The 27,372-nt window shown below is 48.8% G+C and overlaps 1 protein-coding gene across 1 annotated transcript in view; it reads left to right on the top strand.

Annotated features, from left to right (window-relative positions):
• HPCA (hippocalcin) overlaps window positions 1-27,372 on the top strand; it is a 31,011-nt gene continuing 3,639 nt past the window's right edge. Inside the window, exons 1-3 of the mRNA XM_077337365.1 lie at window positions 1-196; window positions 18,307-18,704; window positions 27,159-27,264. Coding sequence (XP_077193480.1) covers window positions 18,327-18,704; window positions 27,159-27,264 — 484 coding nt within the window. The 5' untranslated portion in view covers window positions 1-196; window positions 18,307-18,326. The remainder of the gene's footprint in view (window positions 197-18,306; window positions 18,705-27,158; window positions 27,265-27,372) is intronic.

Genomic DNA, 27,372 nt, shown 5'->3' with positions numbered 1-27,372 from the left:
CTTGCTAAACCCCGGCGGGCAGCGCCTGGTCGCGGTGGCTGGAGCGGCTGTGAGGAGGACGCCGGCGAGGCGGAGGGATGCAGCTGGCGCGGGCTTAGGCGCAGCAGCAGCCTGTGCGGGAGCCTCCAGACGGTGCCCGGGCGGGCAGGCAGGCAGGCAGGCAGGCGCTCGCTCGCTCGCTCGCTCTGGCGGTCAGGTAGGGCAGGAAGGAGGGAGGGAGGGCGAGTCCGCGCCGCTCCTGCGCGGCGCAAAGTTGGCGCAAGGCGATCCCCGAATGGAAGTTGCTGCCGCGGACTTGGCGGCGGGGGGAGAGGGATTTGCGCAGGAAGCCCCCTCCTCCCATGCCCAGGCAGGCTGCCTCCAGCCCTGGAGTGGGTGGGCGTGCGGAGAGGAGGGGGGTCCATCCTCAAGCCAAGCAAGCGCCGAGAGGAAAAGGGGGGGGAGGGAGGCGCCCACCCACCCACAAACACACAATGCATGGAAGCTCCGTGTCTTATGGCTTGCCATGGCAGCGTCTCGCCGCTGATGGAGGGGGGGGTGGTCTTTCCCCGAGGGGGATTGCCCTCCATCCTCTGCAGGCACCAGAGCCGATGGCGACGGGGAAGGGGCGATCTGTCACTCCCCCGCAACGCCTGTCACCGGGAGTGCTGCGCGATTGTCAATCGTGGCAATTGAGGGGAGGGTTGCCATCCCGGGGGCGGGGGGCGTCTTGCCTTCTGCCGAGAAGCGAAATCACCCACGGGAAGAGGAAGGGCGTGGGGCGCCGACGGTGGCCACCCGCAGCCCAGATCTCACCCGTCTCTTGCTTATCGGTTGCTTGTGGATGCAGTTGATGGAGGGGGGGGGGGAGGTTGGATGTGGCCATTGCAGCGCGGTCTGTGTGTATGTGTGTGTGTGGGGGGGGGGAGCCTAACTTACCGGGGGATTTCCCCGCTATTGACTACACGAGCCCCGTGAATGCAGGACTTAATGCCGTTCGGTGCACGGGGGGAGGGGGGAGTTTAGGAATTGCCATAGAGGGGTGGGGGAAGGCTTCGTGTCCAGCCCATCTGGTCCTTAAAGCCGCAGATCCCCTGGGGAGGGACAAAGATCTGTCTGTCTGCCTGTCTGCGCCTCTCACACACTCCCTGCCCATATTTCCATGCACACGAATGGAGCAGGGGAATACCGGGTGGTTTTCCCCCTCAGCATGAGATGACGGGTGGGGGGAGGCAGGGGGACATTTCCCAAAGGAGTGGGCTGTCCCTCCTTGTGCACTGTGCAACTCTGTGCCTTTTACTTCATGCGCCCGTTCCACTCTTAATATTGGGGAAGACCAGATTCTATTGCCTGCCTGTGCAGCCTTCTGTCGGGAACCTCCAAATATTAAAGATAACCCACCTGCAAGAAGAAGAAAAAAAGGAAAAGTGCAGTGCGGTTTTCAAGCTCAAACCCCTTCCTGGGCCTCCTTCTCAAGAATGTCCCCTAAATCCCCCTGATCGTAATTTTTATTAAAGGGTGGATTGCCCTCTGCTTTATTACACAGCTCAAGAGTGACAGGTCTGTGCCCCCAATGAGAGCTTGCCCATGTTCTCTCTCTCTCTCCTGATGTTCTGCTGCAAGGGAGTGTTTGCAACGCATCGTTAATTCTGGAGTTTCGGGACCTGGGCTGATGGAGGCCCCCAGCATAGAGAGATTTTTTTTTAAAGACTTAAATAGCATCATGCTGGAAAGACACATCAGCAGCTATTAGCCATGAGAGCTAAATGGACGGTCCGTGGAGAGCAGCAATATCACTCTACTGGCCACATGCTGGGAGCGGGGAGCAAAGGAAACTTTGCTTCCCTGCCCTGCTTTGGAAAGATCAACGAGGTCTGCACAATCAAAAATGTGCATCGTGAATTCTGAGCTGGAAACTTAATTGCAGGCGCTTGCCTGCCCAGTTTGGATTAGGACCACCGCAAGCAGGAAGAAGGGGACTGCAGCATTTCCTCTACACAACCTAAAATGGGCCCAGGGTCTTTTGTCTGGCTGGGAGATCCATGTGGACTGGTGAGGTCTGCCTAGGGTCCCCATCAGGGCCGTTTCAGGCTTAGGAAAAGGCTTGAAAGGAAAACCTGACACGCCCGATCCCAATTTGGACTGCGTGTGCCTGGGCCCTCTCACTGCCAGCCTGGATTTCATATTGGATCACTGTCATGGATCCAGGGAAGGCCCTGAGGAAAATGGACGCGTGTCAAACCCCCGCTGGAGAAAGGGTTCGGGCCCTGGGTTTTATCCAGTGAGGCAGCCCTAAAGTATTCATGCTTTGAAAAGGCTGTGTGAATGCGGCGTAAAATAAACATGGAAATAAATATCAAAGCACCTCTCAGATGTGGTTGAGATCTTACGTGTGGCTGGTCAGAAGAAGGATCAGGGTCAAAGATCTGGAATGGATGGGGAAGGGGCTTTGGGGTGAGAAAGCGACCCTTGTTTTGGGTGGAGATACCTTCCTCCTGCCTTGTCTCTAATCTCACTGGGTAGATAATTTTTGTGTGTGGGGGGGACAGAAGCATAGTGTTGGGTGTGCCCCATTTTCTCTCCAGTTTATTTTTGGAAGTAATCTGTGCAGGTTTACTCCAAAGTAAACCTCGCTTCATCCAGGGAGCTTAAAACTGCTTTTCTCCCCCCCATTGCTGTATAAAGGCTGGCTTTTTAGGGCTGAAGGCTGTATGGGATGGGTGATTTACCGTTGCATTCCAAGCTGCGTTATGGAGCAGGTGTGATTTTGCTTCTTATTGGTGTGAGCTGAACAAAGGACTAGAAAAAAAAATCTTTGCACAGGACTAGCAGTTAAAACTTCAGTTAAAATTTGCTTCTGCGGCAGATTAAATATTGTCTCCATCTGCTGATGGTTAATTTTCTCTTACCTTTTTTGGGGGGGAGGGTTAAAAGCTGACTCAGGAAGACCCTTTCTGCTGGAACATTCCATACCCCCTTGTTGCCCTTTCACTCTCTATGATGGCGTTAGAAATATTTTTCCCGGGAAGAGGCGAGGTTCCAAAAATGTTTTCGAAAGCCCCGGAAAAGGAAAATCAGGCACCTGAAAATTCAGTGCTGGAAGCTGATTCCCACCCCCTGCCCAGTCCTGCCATGGGGAATTTGGGCCAAGGATTTAGAATTCATGCCCACTGGGGAGAGGCAGAGATGTGTTTTGCATGTTATGCAGAACTAGATGATAGCGTTTCTGTAAAGTGCCACTCCAGGCTACAGCTGAGAAGGTCATCTTTTAAAAATCTTCCTCTACATTAAAAAAAATACAACAACCTTCATTTCCTGGCCTGTTATGAAGTAGGGCACCAGGGAATAGATCATGCCATGGTTTCTCCCTAATCTGCTAGATCTTTACCAGGGGTGCTTTTTCCCATGCAAAAATTCAATTCCCCAATCGGTGGTTTGCATTAGTACCCAAAATCTCCAGCCTTATCTTTTATATGGTGCAAAACAGCTCCAAACTCCAAAGGCCCGAGACCAGCATAGCGTGACATTTAGTACCGATGTAGCGCATACAGGTGTGGGTGTGGGGGGAGGCATATAAATGTTCACTTCACAACAATTGGCTGAGGTAGGCTATTTATGTAACTTTCCTCAAAAGAGATATGGATTCCAGCTGGATCCGGCTCAAGAGGTTTATCCCCAGAAAAAAAAAATTAAGTGGACTTTGAATAAGCAATTCAGTATTCACTTCTCTTCTGTGTTGCTGCACGCAGGAGTTCACATCAGGAGACCGTGGCAGGAGTGCCAGATGCGGCACAGAGATGGCCTCCACTGTATGTGTGCATGTGCAAATGTGTCAGGGGTGGGAAGGGACTCTCTCGATCCTGCAGGGAAGGGTTGTGGCCGTATCAGCTCATGGAGGCAACTGTCCGGCTACTGGTAGAGACAACAGGGATGCCGTGTCCCAACAAGTAGGGCTCTTCTTTTGTTTCCAAGTCCTGGGGGTTCCTTGTGAGTTGAAGGAAGTGGAGTGCCTTCCCCCAACAAGCACCCTCTCAGCTCTCCCCCCCCCCCCCCCCGTTACATGGAACTGCTCCGTTCTCCTCCTCGCCCAAGCTACTTATTGGGGGTGGAAAGGACGGTCAGTTCACTGCCACTTGTAGCTACAAGAGATGTTCAGAAGCGATTTGCCATTGCCTGCTTCTGTGCAGCAACCCTGGACTGTCTTCATGGTCTCCCATCCAAGTACTAACGAGGGCCGACTGGGCTTAGCTTTCAAGGCCTGATGAAATCAGGCTAGTCTGGACTATCCAGGGCAATGCAGTCTCCTTATTAAAGGTAAAGGTAAAGGTAAAGGTATCCCCTGTGCAAGCACCAGGTCATGTCTGACCCTTGGGGTGACGCCCTCTAGCGTTTTCATGGCAGACTCAATACGGGGTGGTTTGCCAGTGCCTTCCCCAGTCATTACCATTTTACCCCCCAGCAAGCTGGGTACTCATTTTACCGACCTCGGAAGGATGGAAGGCTGAGTCAACCTTGAGCCGGCTGCTGGGATCAAACTCCCAGCCTCATGGGCAGAGCTTTCAGACGGCTGCCTTACCACTCTGCGCCACAAGAGGCTCTAGTCTCCTTATTAGGAACCTCATACTGGAAGGAGAGGTGAGATGGCCAAGGGGCTTCCAGAAATCCTGGTCCCACCCTGACTTCTGTCCAGGAAGCATTCATGGTGTCACCCGGGGGAGTCCAGCAAGACTCTTGGCTGTCTAGATATGCCCTTTGGCCATTCTTTGGGGCTGACGCAGGTGTATCAATGGTGTAAAAGTAGGGAATGAGGGGATGGGAGAAATGCAGGCACCTGCCCTTGCTGTCAAGCCAACAGGCAGAATCTTTGTCTTGCATTTGAATTCTGTCTTTTCAGGGCCTGGGACTCTTTTTCCCATCTCTCTTCTTCTCTGGGGGAATAGCTGAAAAGGCCCTTCCTGTACTGCAGAGCAGAGGTGGGCACTGAATAGTTCCATAAACTTTAAGCGGATGTTTGTAAGGGCAGAGGTGGCCAAACTGTACATGTTTCCTTCCTTGCCCACCTAGAAATGCAATGTCCAGCACCTCGGGTGTTGAAACAGCTCTGATCCTTCTCATTTGAGCTTTGGAGCTTTGCAGCCATGAGAGCTAGAAACTTGTGAGAAAATGAAAGAATTCTGAAGCAGCTGGTCGCAGTGGTCAAAAAGAGGCCTTGTGGGAGAGGGAGAGGAAATGGAATGGAGGTTAGTTGAAAAGACTGGGAAAGAAATAGATCAGCAGGGATTGCTAAAAAAAAACAACCCCCAAAAACCCCGGCTGTTGTTGTCTAGGGAAAAGGTGGTCTGGAGCCAGGTAGTCCTCCCCCAGGAATGATATGGCTGAGTTGGTAACATGGCCTTCAAGTCCAGCCTGTGTCTCCTCCAGCCCCCTCCCCATTGCTGTTTGCAGTTTGAGGGGAGGGGAATTTGGCTCTGTGGAGAACCCAGGGGTAGCACTGGGAGCCATGTGTCCATTCCTTTCAGGGTTCTATTCAGCCAGCAAGGAGGTCGATACCTCCAGAGGTCGCTCTGAGGAGACAGTTTGGGGACTGGGTATCCTCAGCTGCTTTGAGGGGATGGGGGAAATGCCGGCACCCTTGCCAAACCAGACTGCTTCTGCCAAGCCCATTCAGAATTGCCAAAGATGAAGGAGCCAGGACTGCAAGTCCCAGCTGAGGTGGCTGGATCAGGTCGCTGAAATATTGACGAACCAGGCAGAATCGCTCTAGCTGCCTCTCGGCCATCTTGTCCTCCTCTTACATGAAAACAGGCCCATTTCTGCTACAGCTTCCCACAGAAAGGCTCTGGTTTCCTGCCATGCGTGGGCCCTGAGGGAGCACCAACCAGGGTGGGTGGAACAGGCCCTGGTAAGATTCTGTGGGTTGACTGCGCCTTTCAGAATCTCCCTGTTCAAGGGTAATGTGTTTATTTTTGCCGACACGTGTGCCTTGTGGCATTTGCAGGGTTTCTTTCCTTCTTTCTTCTCTTTGCACCACCTTTAGAATAAACATAGCCGAAGGAAGAGAATGACCCTCAAAGCATGTTGTGTGGGTGTAAGGTGCTGCCCAGTCTCAGCCGACTAACAGCGACTCCACCTGGGGTCTTCAAGACAGGGGATGAGCAGAGGGGGCTGGCCATTGCCTGCCGCTGCCTGGTGACCCAGGGGTTCTTGTTGATCCCCCATCCAAATGCTAACCTGGGCCGAAACTGCTTAGGGCAGGACGAAAGTGCATTGGAACCACACTGAAATCTATTTTGGGGCTTCTTCCTTTTATGTTTCCCACGTTATTACTCCTCATTCCCCCCCAGGGGGAGTTCTAACCAGAATGCGCTAACAAGGGGCACGAAATTTAGCATCCCCTTGTGCCCTTTTCTTCTGGCATGACTCTGCTAGTCTGGTTCCGACGCCAGAACAGAGCAGGCTTGGAAGAAAAGCGCCGAAAGCAGTGGAAAATGGTAGACCAGCAGATCGCCCCTTCAGGTGACCAGGAAAGCTGTTGGCAGCCAGGAGTGAGCAAAGCCCCTGGGATGCTGGTGGCAGGCATCACTCTGCTCCGATTAGCCTTGGGGATGCTCTGAGACGTTGGGGGATGAGGCAGGGTTTAGATGCCATTGCGTGCGTGCTCTTTTGAAAAATAGATTGGTCGATGAATAATACACGCAGATAGGTTTCCTCTCTCCCCCTCAGGTCTGGGAGCCCTGCTGCCCCCCTGTGGTCAGGCGAGGTCCCCGGCTGCCCCTGCCCGTTTGAAGCCAAACACATTCCTCCCCATCTTGAGAAGCTTAGAGTCATGAGGCAGGCCGTAAAGGATTTCAAGCATTGGAACCGTCCTTCTGTGTCTCATATCCTCCGCATTTCCAGATCAATCTTCCTGTTTGAAGAATGGCTGCAGATGGGTGGGAAAGGATGTCAACTTTTGCAGCCAGATAATGGTACTGGATCGATATTATTCAGCATCTCAATGGCACTTCTGGCGTTTCGAGACAACCCGCCAGAAACTAGAAATGAATTATGAGATTAGTTTACTTTGAGAGTTCCGTAAGCCCTTTAGCATCTCACATAGGGCCCATCTAGTCTTGCATAGTGACTGCTAAGAAAATACAGGAAAAACCACCAGCAGGGTATGCCCTGTATAGTTTCTCCCCAGCATCTAGTAGTTAAAGGTACACTGCCTCTGGACATGGAGTTTCTACTTTGCTGTCATGATTTAGGCATTGAGAGACCTGTTCCTTCCTGATTTTGTCTCATCCCCTTTTCAAGACGTCTTAGCTGGTGCCTATCTGTATATTTTTACATTTTATTTCATTTCTTCCCCTATCTTTCTCACCAGAGGTGGGGAATCTCTGACCTGTGCTTTTTGTTTTGGGGTCCCTGTGGAAGGTCCCAGATTCATTCCCTAGCATTACCCAAAGCAGCTTACCTCATTGTCCTCCATGTCATTCTCCCAACAACCCTGTGAGGTCAGTTAGGCTGAGGTCACCCAGCACACCTCCACGGCAGCATTGGGACTTGAACCCGGGACTCCCAGAACCTTTCTCAACAGTCTCTGGACCACACTGGCATTGACTTGCATACCTCAATGATGAGTTATGTGAAGAAGTCCTTTTCCTTCATCAGGTTTGAACTGAATGTTTCAGGATGATTCGCATGGATGCTTGTATGACCAGGAGGTGCAGAATTTGGCAGGCTGAAATGGGAACTCCCTATTTCTTCTGGGAATCACACACATGAACACCCACAAAGCCATCCTATACTGAATCAGAACGCTGGTCCATGAAGATCAGTAGACTAACAATGGCTCTTAAGGCTTTTAGGTAGAGGTCATTTTAATAGGAGGTACCAGGGATCAAAGAGCCTCTTGTGGCACAGGGTGGTAAGGCAGCAGACTTGCAGTCTGAAGCTCTGCCCATGAGGCTGGGAGTTCAATCCTAGCAGCCGGCTCAAGGTTGACTCAGCCTTCCATCCTTCCGAGGTCGGTAAAATGAGTACCCAGCTTGCTGGGGGGTAAAACGGTAATGACTGGGGGAGGCACTGGCAAAACACCCCATATTGAGTCTGCCATGAAAACAATAGAGGGCGTCACCCCAAGGGTCAGACATGACCCAGTGCTTGCACAGGGGATACCTTTACATTACCAGGGATCGAGCCTAGGACCTTCTGCATGCCAAGCAGAGACTCTGCCACTGAGCCATGAACCTCTCCCAATGGCTCCTACTCTCCATTTTAATTTGCACCGGAGCTGCATTTAAATTAGGAGTGTGTGTTTCACACAACCCTGCTTGAAAACGGATAATCAGCTTTGCAGCTTAGGTTGGTCATCCCCACTGGTAGGTGTTCTTTCTTTTTAAATGTTCTGGCTCGTTCCAGGTAAGGTGGCTAAGAGGTGGCTCATTAGGGGTGTGGAATCTCTGACTTGTGCTTTCTGTCTTGGGGTGCATGTGGGAGGTCCCAGATTCATTCCCCATAAAAAGGGTCATGGGGAAATGGCTAAAGGGGACTCCATCTCTGGTGGAGCCCCCAGAGAGCTGTGACCAGTCACAGGAGAGAGAATTTAGCTAGCTGGCCAGACCTTGTATACAGTCCGTGCCTTTGAACTAATGACTTAGCCAGCTCCTTCCCCACTGGCCATCTACTGATGAGTCTTCCGTGCCTTAGGGTAGAGGTAGTCAACCTGTGGTCCTCCAGATGTCCATGGACTACAATTCCCATGAACCCCTGCCAGCGTTTGCTGGCAGGGGCTCATGGAAATTGTAGTCCATGAACATCTGGAGGACCACAGGTTGACTACCCCTGCCTTAAGGAAGCATTTGGAGGCCTGGCGTCCTTCAGGAGAAAGTGTGTGTGTGTGTGTGTGTGGGGGGGTTCTCCCTGATGTATCTTTTCCTGTACCTGCTGTCAAATATGTACCAAGTGCTGTCCAGATTAAGAAAAGATGCTGGCCTTGTGCCAAGGGCTTCTCATCTGCCTAAGAAAGCTGAGGAGTTGGCAGGGAGTTGGCGAGCCTGCAGGACGAAAGAAATGGAAGTCCACGTAAGCTTCCAGCCAAGAAATAGATTGTAATTGCACTTGACTGAACTTGTTCATCGATGCTTTAAAATCTGGTCGTGCGCTGGATGGAGCAGGCCATTCATGCTGTTAGAGAAATTTAGAAGGATGTAATTAAATGGAAACAATGACCTGAAAAAAAGGACGAGCTAAGCGTAGGAAGCTGCCTTCGAGCATCCTTCCATCAAGGTTGGCATTGTCTACTTAGACTGGCAGCAGCTCCCCTAGGTCTCAGGCTGAGATCTTTCACATCACCTGCTGCCTGGCCTTCGTAACTGGAGACACTGGGAATTGAGCCTGGGACCTCCTGCAGACTGAACCGTGGCCCCTCCCCTTAACACATGAAGCTCTTATACTAAATCAGAGCATCAGTCTATCAAGGTCAGCATTGTCTGCTTAGACTGGCAGCGGCTCTCCAGGGTCTTAGGCAGAGGTTTGTCAAATCACCTGCTGCTTGGTCCTGTGGCTGCTTTGGTCTAAAGAATCCGTCCAGGTTGTTGCTGGCATTGCCTTTTCCCTCCTTCCTTTCTGGCCACCCAGAATCTTTCTGTATTTCTTTCCTTTGACTCTTTTACTTGCCTTCTTCTGTCCTGTAGTTGCACCATTCCAGGCCAGCCTGACCTGATATGCAGTGCAGGAGGGAATTCAGGAGATGCCAGGCGTGGTGGGAGGGGGAATGGAATTGCTCCTCGAGGCTCTGGGAGAACCCACCCTGTCTGACACACAAGAATATTGTGTGTTCTTATTCCCTTTTTTAAAAAGGGGTTAAAGAAAAGGTGGAAAGCAGTGGCTTAGTGGAAGAGCCTCTGCTTGGCATGCAGAAGGTCGCAGGTTCAACCCCTGGCATTTCCAGTTAAAAGAACCAGCCTCTAGGTGATGTGCAAGACCTCTGCCTGAGACCCTGGAGGGTGACTGCCGGTCTGAGTGGAGTGCCAGGCTGGAGTGGAGCTCTTGAGGGCCCCAGAGCCAAGGGCAGGGATGCCCCCGCCTGGTTTTCTGAGCACAGCCCCCTCCTCCCACTCCAGAGGCTGGGGAAAGCAATTGCAGTGGAGAAAATGTTTGTGCAGAGAAAGGAACCTCAGCTGGCCAGGGCTTGGCTTTGGGTGTGACTGCAGACTGGCCAGTCAGTTTCTTTAGGAATACTCTGGATTCTGCTCTGGTTCTCTAGAAGGGGGAACTCCTTTGTGTGTGTCTCTTTCGCCCTCCCCGACTAGAGCCGAGCTTTCAAGTGGCATTCCCTTTAAATGCAGTCGGAACACGAGGAGGGAAATGCAGGTGCCATTAAGAGCAGGCTTATGCAGTCACAGCAATATGACAAGCAGAAGAAAAGCCACCAGGAAATTTCCACCCACACACAACGCTGGGTGGGTCAAGCTGTAATTTTCTCTGCCTGTTGGGGGGCGGGGAGAGGAATTGAGAAGTAGCTTTGAGTTTTAAAATAAAGACCATTGAATAGCTCTGTAGGGTTTCCCTCTCCTGCGTCTATCCCCAAAGTAGGGTGTTTCTTGATCCTTTGGGGGGAAGGGAACGATTCAGTGTTTTCTAGCGAATGCAAGAGATTTCAGGTGCAAAGACATGTGCCAAGAAGAGCTTGGTATAAGCTGCTTCCATCCTTTGGAAAGATCCTGCTTCCTCTGGATGTCCACCTATCCTCCTTACCCATGCGAAGATGGGATCAATAGGTGCCATGTTTGCAGAATGCCATTCCTCCTTAGCAAAAGCTGCAGGTGAACAGGAAGGTGGTTAACCTGAAAAGAGGGGCTGGGAAGAACTGTGGCCAACCAAGCTTCGTGGATTCCTAGTCGTGCCACATAATGTGGAGAGGTGGCACCACAACATCTTGCGGCCCAGACATCTGGGAAGGCAGACTGATTCCCCCCTGCCTAAGACTTGGAGTGGCTCATTTTAAAACTGATAGGGGCTGGGGGGTCCATGAGTCCACCATTCATCACCAGTGCCCTTGAACTGGACACACCACGCCCTGTGGCTGGTGCCGTGGGTCTCCCGCTGACCTCTCATGCTCTGTGGCACCTGCCTGTCCAGCTCATGCTCATCCCACTAACAAACACTTTCTGCACCTTAGAGCAAGCTTCTTCAACCTTTTGACCATGGAGGAACCCCTGAAATATTTTTCAGGCTTCGAGGAACCCTGGAAGTGGTGACATGTCCCTTCAGAGAGGTGGGAGCCAGCCTGTCAATCAGTTGAGCATTTATCATGTCCATTGTGGAAAAAGAGACCAGGCCTGTAGAGCAACAGGGGATGTGGGCTCCAGGGACATCTGGTGATGTCTGCAGCCAACCAAATTTCTGGGGGAAACTGCATAACCTCTGGGAAAATCTCACATAAGTCCAGGGTCCTGCAGAACCCTGGTTGGAAATCCTTGCTTAGAGAAGACGACAACCTGGTTTTTGTACTCTGCTTTTCTCTACCCAAAGGAGTCTCAAAGCGGCTTACAATCACCTTCCCTTCCTCTCCCCACAACAGACACCCTGTGAGAGAGATCTGACAGAACTACTCTGGGAAAACAGCCCTGACAGGACTGTGACTGGCCCAAGATCACCCATCTGGCTGCATGTGGAGGAGCAGGGAAACAGACCCAGCTTGCCAGCTTAGAAGCTACTGCTCTTTACCACTACACCAAGAGGCTTATCCTTTGGTGCCTTCTAAGGTTGCCTGTATAATTGAAAGGAAGTGTTCTCCCTGTGAAATGTGCCTTTGAGTATCTGAGGAAGCCCAGGTTCAAATACTTGCGGTGCTTGCCAATCAAAGCAACCTGGGAGGTGGCTCTCTTCCTCTTTCTCCCTCCTTCTCTCTCTGGAATCATTTTCTTGATTTGCAACAGTTTGGCCCAATCAGGGCTACCCAAGTGGCTAACAATGCTAGGAAATCAGAAAAGCCGTTAAAAAATAGTGATAAAACGATATTTAGTTGATTGTTCCGCTTTCCCAGTCTGTTGAAAGGCTTCTCAGGGGAGATTTGTAGTTAGTGCCCAGCTGCGATCCCACAAAGCAGAAGAAGCAGTGATTGGAGAGTATTTGGCCAGCTGGAGGAGTGGTTGGAGTGGAGAACTGGTGCTCTCCCAGAAGGGCAGCTGTGCTCCCTTTTGTGCTCCCTCAGGCCTTGTGGTTGGTTGCCTTCCTACTGTGCCAGACTCTGTGCTCTTTAGGGGGAGATGCTGCTTGCTGTGGGATGAAGGCTTATTGACTTCATAGGAGAGCCATGTTTTGAGGATGGGACTTGGCAGCTGTCAGATGTCAAAGCTTATCTGCCTGGGGGAACATTGTTAGGGTTGCTGAATTCCTGGAGATTTGGAGGTGGAGCTTGGGGAAGGCAGGGTTTGGGGAGGGAGGGACCTCAAAGGGTCATGATGCCACAGAGTCCAGTCTCCAAAGTGGCCATTTCCTCTGTGGGAAGTTCTTTTTAGTCTGGCGATCAGTTCTGTATCTAGGAAACCTCCAGTCCCCACTGCAGGCATTGTCGTATTTCTACTTGGAACTTTCTGGTGTTTGTTTGTGTACATTATTTGCTTCCTCTGCTTCAGACCCCACAGAGCTGGTGCCAGTCTGAGTAACCTTGACCTTGATGGAACAAAGGTTTGATTCAGTAGAAGGCAACTCCGTGTGTATTTAAAGACTGCCTTTCTCCCTCATGTGGCCCAAAGTAACTTGCCCCATTCACCTCTCTTCTCTGTTATCCTGACAAGAACCCCCTGTGGCTTCTTCTCATTCTTTATTGTTATTGTGCTTCTTTAAAAAAAATAATGTTTTATATATATCGTAAGCTACCTTGGAGTTCCGTAAAGGAGAAAGGTGGCTAATGAGTGTTTGAAATAAATAAATAATAGGTCGGGCTGAGAGGGCCCAAGGTTACCCAACTATTTTCCATGATAGGGAGGATCTATAGCCTCGCCTCCATTCTGGACTACTTGTGGCCTGCGATGGGGTTTTCGGAGTGAGGGCTCCTAAAAAAGTGATAGGATCTTCCTAATCTGTTAGCAGCAAAGACTTCTTTGCCCATGCTTTCATTTGCATGCCTGGCAAGAGGCTGGAATCATACGACCACAAGTTGTCTGCCCTGTCCTTGGGGAGACGGGTACCTGCCTGGGGGTTATAGATGTGCTGCTGCAGGTGGCTCCAGAGATAGGTTTAGCAACTCCCTCTGTGCAGTACTGGTGGGGTGGGGGCAGGTGAAAAGCAAGGTATCTTTGTCCACTCCACTTCATGGAGTTAAGACTGGGTTATCTGAAGGACCTTCACCCTCCCCCCCCTCTCTTCCTTCCTTCCTTCCTTCCTTCCTTCCTTCCTTCCTTCCTTCCTTCTTTCCTTCCTTTGATTTTGCTTATTGTTCCCGGTGGTTTATTTTGGTTATTTAATTATTATTTGATTGTTGATTTTATTTAAGCAATGTGACACATGTCTTGCTTTATTTTTATTACAATCACCGTTGTCATGCAGCCGTGTAGGTGGGTCTCATGGGAAAGAGAGGCCCTAATAAATATAAGAAACAAAAGGAAGAAAAAAAGGGTGTTTTTGTTGTTGTTGCAGTGCATCATAATAATTATGACTTGCATCATTTAGTGTGGTGATTGACTGATCTGTCAAAAATGTGCTCTAAATTAGTGGGGGGGGGCAGATGAAGAAAAAACACTCTTTTTCATAAGTGTGCAAGGATGGGAGCAGGGCAAGTTTATTCATGTAGCACATGCTACAGGCCCCGTACTTCCACAGGCCCTGTGTGGTGCCTTCCATCCCACGGATTAGGGCCATAGGCTGTCTCCTTCCCCGTTTTCCCTCTTTAAGGTCATTTGGTGTGAAACCCCTTTCCACTGTGGAGGACCCTCTCGCTCTCAGTTTGGCTGTTTTTGCCACAATTGTACTCTGCTAGGGCCCCCAAATCTTTAAACCAGTGGTCCCCAACCTTTTTATCACTGGGGACCACTCAACGCTTAACAATTTTACTGAGGCCCGGTGGGGGGGGGGTAGTTTACTCCTCTACTCTCAACCACTGCCCTAACGCTCTCTGATCGCTATGGTAATGTTTAAACATCCCTTCAAAATAAGATACAGACACACCACAACAATGAACATAAGGAACATTTTATTTTCACTCATGAAAATATTCACTATTTTAACTCATGACAATGACAAATCAATGGGAACCCTGAACTTGTTTCTCTGCAATGAGATAGTCCCATCTGGGAGTGATGGGAGACAATGACACCCAAAGTGTGTTGTAAAGGGCCGGGGGGGGGGGATGAAGTAAATGGCCAGGGCGGGGGGGGGGGGAGAGAAGGCGTCCTTTGCGGCCCACCTCCAGTTAGTCGACGGACCACATGTGGTCTGCAGCCCACAGGTTGGGGATCGTTACTTTAAACTACTCTTGAGTGGAAGGTGGCATCTTAAAAGAGGCCTCCCCACCTGTGTGAGAGAGGTGGAGAAGGTATGCCTCTTCTAATTCGGGGAAACTAAAAAGTGCACCAGATACCTGTTTAAATCCAAAAACCAGGCTGTTCTTTAGAACTACTCCTTTTCCTCATGGGCAAATTCACGCAGCCTCAGTTGATCAAAACTAGTGTGACTTTTCTTAAAACCAGTGACGGCCCTGAATCTTGGGGTTGAGGCTGCCTTTGGCCCAGTGGCTCCCCAATTTGTGTGCAGCATTTGTTACTGGAATCCAGCGGCAAAGCTACAGGGCCGGACCCGAATGGCACTGCCCATTAGCAGAATACACCTCTGTGGCGAGGCTTTTCTCATTTCAGAATTTCAAAGAGATTGTCATTTTTGAAAACGCCAGCCTTTGGGCCTTTGGCGGAGCTTCCCAGCAGTGCTGCTTCTTTCTGGGCCGCCGTTCAGACCAGCCAGGCCTAATTGCATCTGCGCTGCCATTCATCTTGTGCAGCTGAGCTTGTCTGGGAAACGGACAGCGGCCCACTGTGAGGAAGAGAAGAAGAGGAAATGAGTCTGCTCTGGAACGCCTTTTTTTCTCCCCCCAAAAAGCAGAATCATCTGATAGCTTTGGGCCTGAGATCTGGGTTTTGACCAGGGGTGAAAATAAAACTCATTTTTCTATAGATTTTTCATTCTTTCTTATCATCTTCCGTCGATAACCCCACAGCTAAGAGAACAAGCTGTGTTACCAGAGAGAATATTGCTCCTTATTGCTCCTGAGCAGAGGCCTTGTTTCTTCTGAGAGCTGTACAAATCTAAAGCAAAAGCCGCAGTGGGTTTTTGAAGAGAGTCGGTGGGGGGGTGTTCAGCCTTTCCTTTTGTCTCCCCCTCACCTTGCACTGCAGATGTCTAAAAGGTAGCTGGTTGAAGTACCTCAACAGGTTGTAAAATGCCATTTTGCTCCCCTTCAAAGATGCTCTTTTCGTTGCTTCTCTGTCACATGTGCCCTGGACCTGAATTCTGGCTTAAATTAACCTGGGGACTGAGCATCTTTTGACAGGAACTGGGGTTGATTCCCCTTTCCTCCTCCACATGCAGCAAGCTGGGTGACCTTGGGCTAGTCACTGTCCCCCCAGAATTCTCTCAGCCTCACCTACGTCACAAAGTGACTGTGGTGGGGAGAGGAAGGAAAGGCCACTCTGAGACTCCTTCAGTAAAAAACAGAGTATAAAAACCAACTCTTCTTCAGGGAGATGGAAAAGAGTAGGGTGAGGGGGAATGATATTGGAATAGGTGGTCCATAGCCCTTGATGTAGCATAGAAACATGGGCATCCTCTTCTGACCAGGGCCCATGGTGTGTGTGTTCTCCAGAAATGGCAGTTGACTGTTTTTTTGCATGACCCTTGTCACTGGAGTAGACCTGGTCAGCTTAGAAGAAGAATTGGATTTTATACCCACCAGGCCCATGCGCAGAATTTTTAAAGGTGTATGTGTGTGTGGGTTATTCTAGAACGTTTGTGAAACTTCTTAATTAGTTATTTCTCACTTTTTCTTGAATTTTTACACTCTTGTTCTATTATTTTTCTCTCGTTCTATTGATATTCGGTTTTCTTTGATTCAATGATTACCTTCCTTTTATTTAATCTTTTTAAAATATATAATCTTTTTGAGGGGTTAATTTCCCCCCCCCCAAAAAAAAAACCTTGTGCATGACCTTGTAGCCCATTTTTCACTACCCAAAGGAGTCTCAGAGCAGCTTACAATTGCCTACCCTTCCTCTTCCCACAACAGACACCCTGTGAGGGAGGTGAGGCTGAGAGAGCTCTGAGATAATCAAACCCTTTTCTCCAGATTAGAGTCTGCCACTCTCAACCACTGCACCATGCTGGCTAGCCACAAAGAAGTCCTTGTGTGGTGTTACAATGGCCACCACTCCTGTGCCACGTCACACAACCTTCCCTCCTTCCATGGGGTGATTGGAAAACCTTTTCTGGGGTCTCCAGGAGCCTTGCCACATTTCCTGCACATTGAGAGTGGCCATGTTTTGATAACGTGAAGCATGCGCTTGTGAAGCAGTTTGCTAACCCACACCAGATTTGGGAGGGATCAGCTTGGGTGGGTATTTATATTGCTGAGGGCAGGGGATAGTTTGGGTCAGTCGGTGTGCAGACACACTCACAGGAGGGGGGGAGAGTACAACTCCCCAAAGAACTAACACACAAGTTAAGCCACAGTTTCCTTAAAGGAGAGGTGCTAAGTGGTGGGCCCTCACTGTTACTGAGGCAAAATAAACTGGGGGAGGGGGTGGGAATCCATGCTGTGGCGCCAGTCCCCTCCTGAGTGAAAGGATCCTTGGGAGGGAGGATCTCTCCTCAGTTCCCAGTTGATGCCTACGTGCCACTCTATGGTTGCCAGGGTGTTCTCTGGCAGTGCTTGTGCCTGCCAGTTTGGGGGATTTGGGCAGAAGAGGGAGGAGTCATTTTGGCAGGGATGGGAAGATTTGTACCAGAGGGGGAGACTCTCTCCTGCCCTGCCCTCCCCCCTCCACATGGGCACAGCTGAGATGCAGGGATCAGAATACAACTTCATTCATTCATTCATTCATTCATTCATTCATTCATTCATTCATTCATTCAGGAGCTTCTCTATTTTGCTAATAGATACCACTGCAGTGGACATGCCTTACTGTGGAATGAACAGTGCCAAAATGTCTTGAAGGAACTGAAATTTAAAGGAACGTTCGTTACATATAGGACTGCTGGGGCAGCTGCTGCTTTATTTAAATTTGTTTTAAGGCATGCTGTAGCTAACGGCCTACTTCCTGAGAGATAATCTTGGGTGTTTTATAAACCTCCATCGCCTGCTGTTAGAATGCTCTTGAGTCGCTGCATGGATATAAAGAGGCATAACCATCTCCTAGGACAAATGACATTCAACTTACTCGACTCTTAATGTTTTCTGTGTCATGGACCAAGACTACTCTTTTGCAGAAGAAAAGCTGAGACATTCTTCCTAGAAAAAAGTTCAAAGCTTTGTTGTATTCAAAAGTGTACAATTCCCATGAGCCCCTGCCAGCAATTCCCACCATGGGAATTGGTCCATGGACATCTGGAGGACCACAGGTTGACTACTCCTGATCTACAGACTATAGAGATGAGCTCCTCAAGGGAAAATGGCTCTTTTAGAGGAGGGAACTCTGCAATGGCAACTCATCTCCAGGCTCCTGTAGATGAATGGTCTAGCATGGGAGGGAGGAATTCTGTGGCACTGTTGGTTGCAGGATGCCAATTGGGACCTGGGGATTTGCTGGAATTGCCAATAGGCTCTCAGGCCTAAGCATTAAAGACAGATAACATCATTAAGGATGCTCTGCATTTCCTGGGAACAGGCTACCTGTGGGCCAATGCACCAGCAGGGAGGGAAAGGGAGGCAAAACAGGAAAGCAAGAGACGGGCCCTGCAGACTCATGTGACTTTGGTTGACCTTTCCCCACAGTATATGGCATGGAGTAAAGGATAATATGACATTCTGTCAGTATATTATTATTTCCAAGGCTTCTTGCAATCTGCATAAACTGAACATCCACAGAATCTGAACTCGAACGTTGAGTTTGAATTCCTGACATTCAAAGCTTGTGATTTTGAAAGCAAGTTTCTAGCACTTGTGATTGTCTAGAAGCCCAGTTCGATCTAATAAAGTATTTGAGGGGTTTTGCTTGCTTGAGGGAGTGGTAAATATAAAAATATATACTGGAGGAGACTCCTGTGAGAAAGCATGACTGTTTGCTTGACGTGGAATGTGAATTTGCCCATAGACTATTATTCCACTCTGACCTCTTCTTGCTACTTGCATTTCAGTGTAAGACTCTGGCTCAACCATGGGGAAGCAGAACAGCAAGCTGCGTCCAGAGATGCTCCAAGATCTCCGGGAGAACACAGAATTCTCTGACTTGGAGCTTCAAGAGTGGTACAAGGGCTTCCTCAAGGACTGTCCCACTGGTATACTCAACGTAGAGGAGTTCAAGAAAATCTATGCCAACTTCTTCCCTTACGGCGATGCTTCCAAATTCGCCGAGCACGTCTTCCGCACCTTTGACACCAACGGTGATGGCACTATCGACTTCCGAGAGTTCATCATTGCCCTGAGCGTCACCTCGCGGGGCAAGCTGGAGCAGAAGCTCATGTGGGCCTTCAGCATGTACGATCTGGATGGGAACGGCTACATCAGCAGGGAAGAGATGCTGGAAATTGTGCAGGTGAGGGTGGTGGGTGTTTTTTGGAAGGGTATATAGATCTGCAGTGCAAAAAGTGGTATTCACGGGTGGACTGCCTCTGGACAGCGAATTTCTCTTTAGGCATCACAGCCAGGAGCCATTGATAGACCTTTTTTACTTTGGTCTGTCATGGCCATCATTTCCACAGACAGTGAATTTCATGATTTAATTAGTTGTTGATTGAGTAAGTCCTAAATTGAATGTCCATCAGCTTCATTGTAAGCCACTTTAGGACTCCTTCAGGTACTGAAAAAGTAGGATACAAAAACCTACTTTTCTTCTTCTTCATTGAATGACTCTAAATTTTAGTGGTATGGGAAGAAAAGACATTTTCTCTATCCACCTTCTCCACCTTACACATAATCTTATAAATCTCTCTCAGACCCACACAGAAAGTTCCTATTCTGGACCAAAGTTTGGCTAGAAAGTGAAGGTCCTCCCAAAATTAGTTCGGAGAGGAAAGGTGGGTGACCAATACAGCCCCTCCCTGTTCGGCCAGAGAAATATGCCTTTCAAATATTGCTAAGGTTCTCTCTAGATAAATAAACAGTAGTCCAGTGGCATCTTAAAGACTTAACATTTATGCCGGCATTAACTTTCATCAGTCAGAGCTCACTTCTTCTGGTGCTATGAAGAGGAAATAATTTTCTACCATTGTATAAGGAAAATTACAGATGGGGAGGGAGACAAAAGGAGGAGCTGAGTGCAGAGAGAGACTTGGTATGAATTGCACTGGAAATCTTGCCAGCATAAATGTTGGTATTCTAGAGAGAACCTTTGTAACATTTGAAAGGGATATTCTCTGGCTAAACAGGGTGGAGCTGTGCTGGAAGAAGTTAGGTTGACCCATATAGTAGATGATGGGAGACATCAGAGGTTCTGTTTTTTTCCCCATCTCCCCCTTTCCCCTAGCCCAGCTGACAAAAAGAAAAAGGATTAATGTTCAGCTAGGCGGGCCATTCAACTGGTCAGGGCAGGAAATATCCCACCCAAGTCTTGTTGCCAGATATCACTTCAAGTGGCAGCAGGGGGGAAATTAAAAGGAAAAAAGGCAACATTGCAAGCACGATGATGTCACTTCCGGGGGAAACCCAGAAGCGATGGTGGGTAGCTGTGTGATAAAACCATGGTGTTTCCAGCAATTCCTAGAACTACCCACCTTCACTTCCAGGTTTGCCTTGGAACTCATGTAATCACACCCATGATGTCTTCACCCCCCTCATGTCCTTGCCTCTAACTCTCCTGTCCCCTTTGTTTGGCACCGCCCCCAGGCACCCTTTCTGTGCTTGAAATTGTGCTCCTTTTAAAGCCCCTATCTTCAAGGGCTGTTGAAAGACACAAATCCCACCATGGATAGTTTGGCCCAGTTTATATATTGACAGATTAATCAGCATGGAGAATTGTAAATAAAGTTATCTTCTGCCTTTTTTTGGTCAATATCTTTAAATACACGTTAGACTTCCTGTTTTATATCTAAAATGCAAACCCTGCCACATTGCCAGGGAAATGCATCGTTATTGTTTTCTATTTTCATTTGGAAGTGCAAGGGCGCTTCCCTGGCCTCAGTATAAATAAATAAATTCAGGTGCCTTCAGTTCCTGGCTCCAACCCATTTCCGTTGCCTCTCCATGGTTAAAACTGGGCCTCTTTGATTAATCAACTAAAGCTGGAGTAAACCTATTAAAGCTGGTAGCCCTAATTAAGGAGTGGGAAAGGCCACCCTTCAAGGCGCAAGTAACTGTCAGCATCTGCCATTTAGAAGCAGCCATTCATTGTGTTTATGGATTGTGCTGGAGTTACAAGTAGGGAACCTCCTGGAGAAAAAATGTCTTGTGTCTTTAAGAGAGACTTAATGTGATATTATTTGCTAGGTGTGGTTATTCACCACCATGCCTTTGAAAAGCTTCAGCAGCTAGGTGCTGGTTCAGAGCAGCAGTTTCTAATCTGGAGAGATGGGTTTGATTCCCAACTCCTCAATATGCAGCCAGTGGGGTCACCTTGGGCTAGTCACAGTCCTGTTAGAGCTGTTCTCACAGAGCAGTTTGGACAGAGCTATTTAAGCCCCACCTACCTCACAGGGTGTCTGTTGTGGGGAGCTGAAGGGAAGGCAATTGTAAGCTCCTTTGGGCCTCCTTCAGGTAGTGAAAAGTGGGGTATAAAACTTCTCCCTCTCCTCATGAGGTTTCTATTGAAGGTTTAGGTTCATGAAATGTCTGGCCCAGCCTGGATCTCAGAAGCTAAACGTGGTTTGTCCTGCTTAGAGCTTGGATGGGAGGCCAACAAGGATGCATAGGGCTGCTACAGAGAGACAGGCCATGGCAAAACCATCTCTGAACGTCTCTTGCCTTGAAAATCCTACAGGGTCACCATATGTTCACTGCTGACACTTCACACCACCAAAATAACAGGACGTTTTTTCTCCAAGTTGCTAGCAACCCTAATTAGTAGTGGATTTTCTTTCGGAGGGCGCCAAGGGTTGGGATTGGCAAAATGGAGGCCCACATCCCTTCCTTGGCTTTAACAGCCCTTTTCTAGGTAGGGGAGGTAGACCTTTCATAGAATCATAGAATCATAGAGTTGGAAGGGGCCATACAGGCCATCTAGTCCAACCCCCTGCTCAACACAGGATCAGCCCAAAGCATCCTAAAGCATCCAAGAAAAGTGTGTATCCAACCTTTGCTTGAAGACTTCCAGCGAGGGGGAGCTCACCATCTCCTTAGGCAGCCTTATTCCACTGCTGAACTACTCTGACTGTGAATTTTTTTTTCCTGATATCTAGCCTATATCGTTGTACTTGAAGTTTAAACCCATTACTGTGTGTCCTCTCCTCTTTCTGCTTGTTTTCCCCTTCCACATGCATGCATCTCTTTTAATCCTCAGACACTGCAGCAGGGACACTGCAAATGCCTGTAGGAGAAGAGCTGGTTTTCAAGGGGATGGAGTTGGCAAGGGAAGCAGATTAGCGGAGGTCCAGGTGTGAGCCGATTGACTCCCTGGGGTTCCCCCTGTGGCAGGGAGTCCAGACACCGGCTGGCTGGGTGGGGCTGCAGATTTTCTTCTCACTCATCAGGGAGTGGAGGCAGGGCAGAGCTGCCCTGTGGGGATCCCATTTCTTTTCCACAATGAGGTGAAATTAAACATGAATCTTTAATCCTGCCAGTGTCTGCAAGTAAAAATGAAATCCTTGATAAGATTGCTTTGAAGGGCAATTGGGCCTCAAACTGTCAGAGCTCGAAAGGAAGCCTTGGGGGAAGGGGAAAGAATCCTTTTCGTAGTCTTACATTTGCAAACCGTTTTAGTTTGCAGGGCAATGCAGTGGCTCTGCAGGGCATTTTGGTGTGGTGGTTCTCGTTTTGTAGGCAGAGGAATGGAGGCTGAGAGAAAATGGGACTAGCCAGTAAGCATGCAGGAAGGTGGTTTCTACATGGGGGCAGGATTTTGTGGTTTCTCTCATGCTGCGGATAAAGTGCAGTAGCAAAGGGGCTTCTATACAGTGGGTTTCCCCATAGTGTTCATGTCCCAAGTCCCTGGAAATTGGCCATTCTCCTCCCCTGGATCACCAGAACTTTTGCAATTCTTTCTTTATAGAAAGCAATGGAGTATCGTTATATGGATATGACGTGCTGATGATAGGTGTAGCAGGCCCTCTGAAGTTCTTGGGGGAGTGGAGTTACATAAATATCTGGCCTGTTCCTTTGTGAAGATATGTCTTCTTCTTTGGACTTCCACAAGAGACAGGGTAGATAGATAAGGTAAAGGTAAAGGTATCCCCTGTGCAAGCACAGAGTCATGTCTGACCCTTGGGGTGACGCCCTCCAGCGTTTTCATGGCAGACTCAATACGGGGTGGTTTGCCAGTGCCTTCCCCAGTCATTACCATTTACCCCCCAGCAAGCTGGGTACTCATTTTACCGACCTCGGAAGGATGGAAGTCTGAGTCAACCTTGAGCCGGCTTCTGGGATTGAACTCCCAGCCTCATGGGCAAAGCTTTCAGACTGCTGTCTTACCACTCTGCGCCACAAGAGGCTCTTGCGGTAGATAGATACTTGCTTTGAAAAAAAAAGGCTGAAAACTCAGAGAGCCTGCTATAGCTGTTTTTACAATGGCATATGGGTTATTGTGAACCGCCAGAAGCCAGCTTGCTGGGAGCAGCGGTATATAAATCTAACTAATAACAAATAAATGTTGATATTCAGTTTCTGGTTTTTAAACAAAAGCCCTATAGTTGGAAGGAGAGAAAACAACTGCAGCAGGGACAGGTTCAAGCAAAATGGCTGCCACGTGGGCCATAAAATGTTCAAATGTTCCCACCCACACAGCAGCCATCTAAACTTGACTGCGATCTTTCTCAAAACTTGGAAGGAAACCCTCAAATGTTCCCACCCACACAGCAGCCATTTAAACTTGACTGCGAACTTTCTCAAAACTAGGAAGGAAACCCTCAAATGTGTCACCCACACAGCAGCCATCTAAACTTGACTGCAATCTTTCTCAAAACTTGGAAGGAAACCCAGTTTGAGAAAGATCAGAGAAAAGTGGGGGAGAACCCCCCCAGAGGTGTTGAAGCGCACCACTTTGCTGTGGGGAAACAGGAGAAATACCCATACTCCAAAAGCCTTGAACTCAGGGCAGATAAACCATGTGGAAGTGGCCAGAATCTGAAGAAGGGGGAGACTTTGATAGTTTCCCCCCCTTGTCACTGTTTAATTTATTTTGTTTATTTAAAAAAATATCCAGTTAATCGGGTTAGAGCTAGGTGTTACATGCCTTGGAGAGGATTTGTAAGGAAGGGACCCTTCCTCAGCCATTGCCTGCCCTCTGCATAAACACACACGCATGCACACACTTGGGGATGCACAATAAATGTGTTCTTTATATGTGCAAGTTACAGTACTGGAGCCTTGCTCTCTCCAAAGAATCAGGCTTGCTTTCAGACCTCAAAGGATTGTTTTACTACTATTCACTGGGGGGGGGGTCCTCTGTTGAGGGTGAGGGCAATTTGCAAATTGGATTCCCACCCCCAGGATGCCTTTTTCTCCCAAACATGATAACATCGAAAACTGAATTCTCATTGCTCCCAGATAAGGTTTTTGTTTATCAAGGGCTCTCTGTGGGAGGCAGAAAGTATCCCAGATTGCTAGCAGGAGGCAGTGATTCGGCTTTTTCTTGGGGCGGTGGGAGAGCGACAGTCCCTGAACCAAGCCTTGAATATTTATAAACTGAATCTTCAAAGTACCCTTGGAAAGAAGGAAATACCCAAGGAAACTGTTGCTGTTTTTTTTAAGATGGTTAGACTGAAGTCAAGGAAGTCCCAAGAACAAGAGCTACTGCATTCCCCACCACTACAGAAAACAAATCAGAGCAGGAGAAACCACCAGCGCCCTCTCTGACCGGAGCACTCAGATCAGCAAAAGATCCACTAGTTGGAGACACATAGAAGCCTTGAAGGTCTTTGCTTTCCTTTCCTTGGGGTTTTGTTTGGCCCCAAGGAGGATTGGCCTTCTTCAGCCACCTGGAACGAGTATCTTGCATTCAAATGAGGCATCTGCTACAAGTTTGGAGATGCCCTAAGAGGTGCCTGTTCATTTAATATAAAGCCACCACTGCCCTCCCATTCAATTGAAGACAGCAGTAACGTAAGCAGGCAGACGGGAAAGCCCTGATCCAAATTCAAATCCCCGTCCAGCTAAGGGAGTTTACCAGCAGGTTTTTGGGCAAGTCACACTCTTGATCTTTGTTCCCCATCTGTTCGGGTGTCAGATTAAGCAATCCAAATGGGTGACTCCAGCAGAGGGAGGGAAAGGAGTAGCTGTGGATTGTGACAGGTCTGTCTGTCTGTCTGTTTTGGGGATCTGTAGAGGACTAGAATGGGAAGTGTTTTGTCAAAAAGTCACGTAAGGTATAATTCCCAAGCCACATGTGGCAAGGTGAACTGGGTGGTAAGCTAACAGATCACCCAGGGGATACTGTAAACTCTTTCATTTACAGAAAAGATGATTCCAAGAATATACGAAGTTTGAGTTCAGCAGCACCTTTAAAAACAATGTTCCATTTTTGGTATCGGTTTTCATGCTCAAACACATCATGCCCAAAATAAAAGTTGTTGGTCTTGAAGGTGCCACTGGACTCACACTTTGTTCAATTGCTTCAGACCAACACAGCTACCCACCTGAATCTATCCAAGAATATCACAGGCTTTGTAATTTTTAACAGCATTAAATGCATTTTACTTCCTCTTGTAATGCCAGCATTCCGGCCACTCGGTGAAGCTGATTTGTAGTAGAATTAGGACAAACAGAAGGAATTGCCTCTTCATGCAACAGGAGACAGCTACTGGCTTCAGGTGGCTTTTTGAGCGAGTCAGACAATGCATGGACGATGGTTCCTATCAAGGCCTGCTGGTCCGGATAGCCACTTGGAATCTTTGTGGGCCAGAAGCAGTCTGCTGGGTGTTCCCGGCAGGCCTTGGAGAAGCAAAACAGGGCCACTGTCATAATATCCCTCTTATCTTTGGAAATTTTTAATTCTTTGGAAATTTTTAAACAGAGACTAAATAGCCATCTGACGGAGAGGCTGATTCTTTGAAGGCTCAAGGGGGTGGCAGGTTGCAGTGGATGAGCAATAGGGTTGTGAGTGTCCTGCATAGTGCAGGGGGTTGGACTAGATGACCCAGGAGGTCCCTTCCAACTCTATGATTCTATGATTCTATCTAGCTGACCACTGCTGGATGCAGGATGCAGGGCCAGATGGTCCTCTGATTTGATCCTGTGGAACAAATGTTTAGGCTGTTGTTGTAACCTCCCTATCTTGCTCTGCAGTGCACTCTGCCGACAATACAGGAGTGTTACATGCCTGAGTAATAATAGAATTGCACACAAACACACACACCTCTTTTGTACTGTACCACTGAATTGTCTCATTCTGTAGGCTTGCTTTAAGAACTGCTCCTTTTCTTGCTTCTGCCACTGGTTGGCCCCTCTGGACTTTGCCCAGAAAGTTGGGTTTCTTTTGCAGACATTAAAATAATGCCTATTCTGCTGGAGAAGGTGGCTGGGATGAGGGGATGGCAAATCCTGTCCAGGAGAGTTCTCCCTGTTCCCCATCTGCTGCTTGGATTTGTTTCCCCTCCCCAGAAGCTTTTCCTCGATGTTTTGAATGTTAATTACCAATTTCTTCAACCCGGCAATGCACACACACCCTCTTGGGAAATCACATGCTGGATCTTTTTAAAAAACACACACACACATACTGCTTTTGTTTAATCAAGGCTGTTCTGCTTGCTTTGGAGTAACTGAGAAGCTGGTGCTTTGGATAGATGTGGGGGGCTTATCTTTAAATCCCCAGACTTTAAAATGAGAGGTGGATCAGAGACAATGAGAAAACACTTCAGAAGGAAGGATACAAAAGGGATTGATTGACGGCATTCTAGAAATTCTATGCGCTCCATGTGCCTGGGACCAGAACAGACCGGATTGCATAATGCTGAGCAACCCATCTTAATGAGCTCTCCGTTACAGCGGTGCTGGCAGCAAATGGGGCTAGATCCAGAGATGGTTGTAGGCCAGCGAAGGTGGGTAAGGGTTTCCACCTTCCTCACCTATGCCCCAACTAGCAGCAGGACCTTTTGGCGAGAGCTGCAGACCTAGTTACATCCTCCCATCTCATGCATGTACTATCTAGGACTGACCCTGTTTGGTTTCCAAGATGTGATGAGATCAGGCTTGCTGGGGCCATCCTGATCAGGGCTTGAACCTATATGTCTGTGTGTAAACTGACATCAAGTCACAGCTGACTTACAGCAACTCCATACAGTTTTCAAGGCAAGACACCGAGGTGGTTGACCATTGCCTTCCTCTGTACAGCAGCTCTGGACTTCCTTGGCAGGAGTAGTTTAAGGATCCACGGGGCCCTAGTAAAGTACTATTCTGGTGGGAACTGCCAGACTGGGGGCAAAGGGAGCCCCACAGTGGAAAGGGGGGTCCTTAAAGTGGCAAAAAGGTGGAGGGGAGAGGCTATGACTCTAATCCATGGGGGGGAGGGAAGCAGGCATTGTGCTGGGACCCTGGAAGTGTGGAGCCCATAGCACATGCTACATGGATAAACCAGTTCTGTTCCTTGGGAGTCTTCCATCCAAGGCTGTCCAGGGCTGACCGCATTTAGCTTCCAAAATCTGGCAAGATCAGGCTCTCTGGAAACATCCTTCCCTACTTGGGCAGGGAGTGAGTTTGGCTGTGCTCGAGAAGATATGGAACATCCCAAAGTCCGGTGGGTTTTCCACCTTCATCTGTGCACTCTGAAGGCAAACTGGGAACAAAGCAGCAGCCTCTTGCACAAGGGGCCAGCTGTGCCTAGAGCCGGCTGGCCGGCCATCCCTGTGCTTTGCAAGGGGCAGGAATCCGCGGCTCAACTTGCTTTCTGTTCCCTCCCACCCCGCAGGCCATCTACAAAATGGTCTCCTCGGTGATGAAGATGCCGGAGGATGAGTCAACTCCGGAGAAGAGGACAGAAAAAATCTTCCGGCAGATGGATACCAATAACGATGGTAAATGAAGCGGGAAGAAAGATTAAGACACTCCCTCCGCTCTAAATCCCGAGCTCCTAGACTGACAGGCTGATTAAATACAAAGTTGGTGGGTTGTGTGCAGGCAAA

This window comes from Paroedura picta, chromosome 5 (genome assembly GCF_049243985.1).
Source record: "Paroedura picta isolate Pp20150507F chromosome 5, Ppicta_v3.0, whole genome shotgun sequence".
Classification (NCBI taxonomy): domain Eukaryota; kingdom Metazoa; phylum Chordata; class Lepidosauria; order Squamata; family Gekkonidae; genus Paroedura; species Paroedura picta.
The sequence above is the reverse complement of the archived record's forward strand: the minus strand, read 5'-3'. Positions and strand labels throughout refer to the sequence as shown.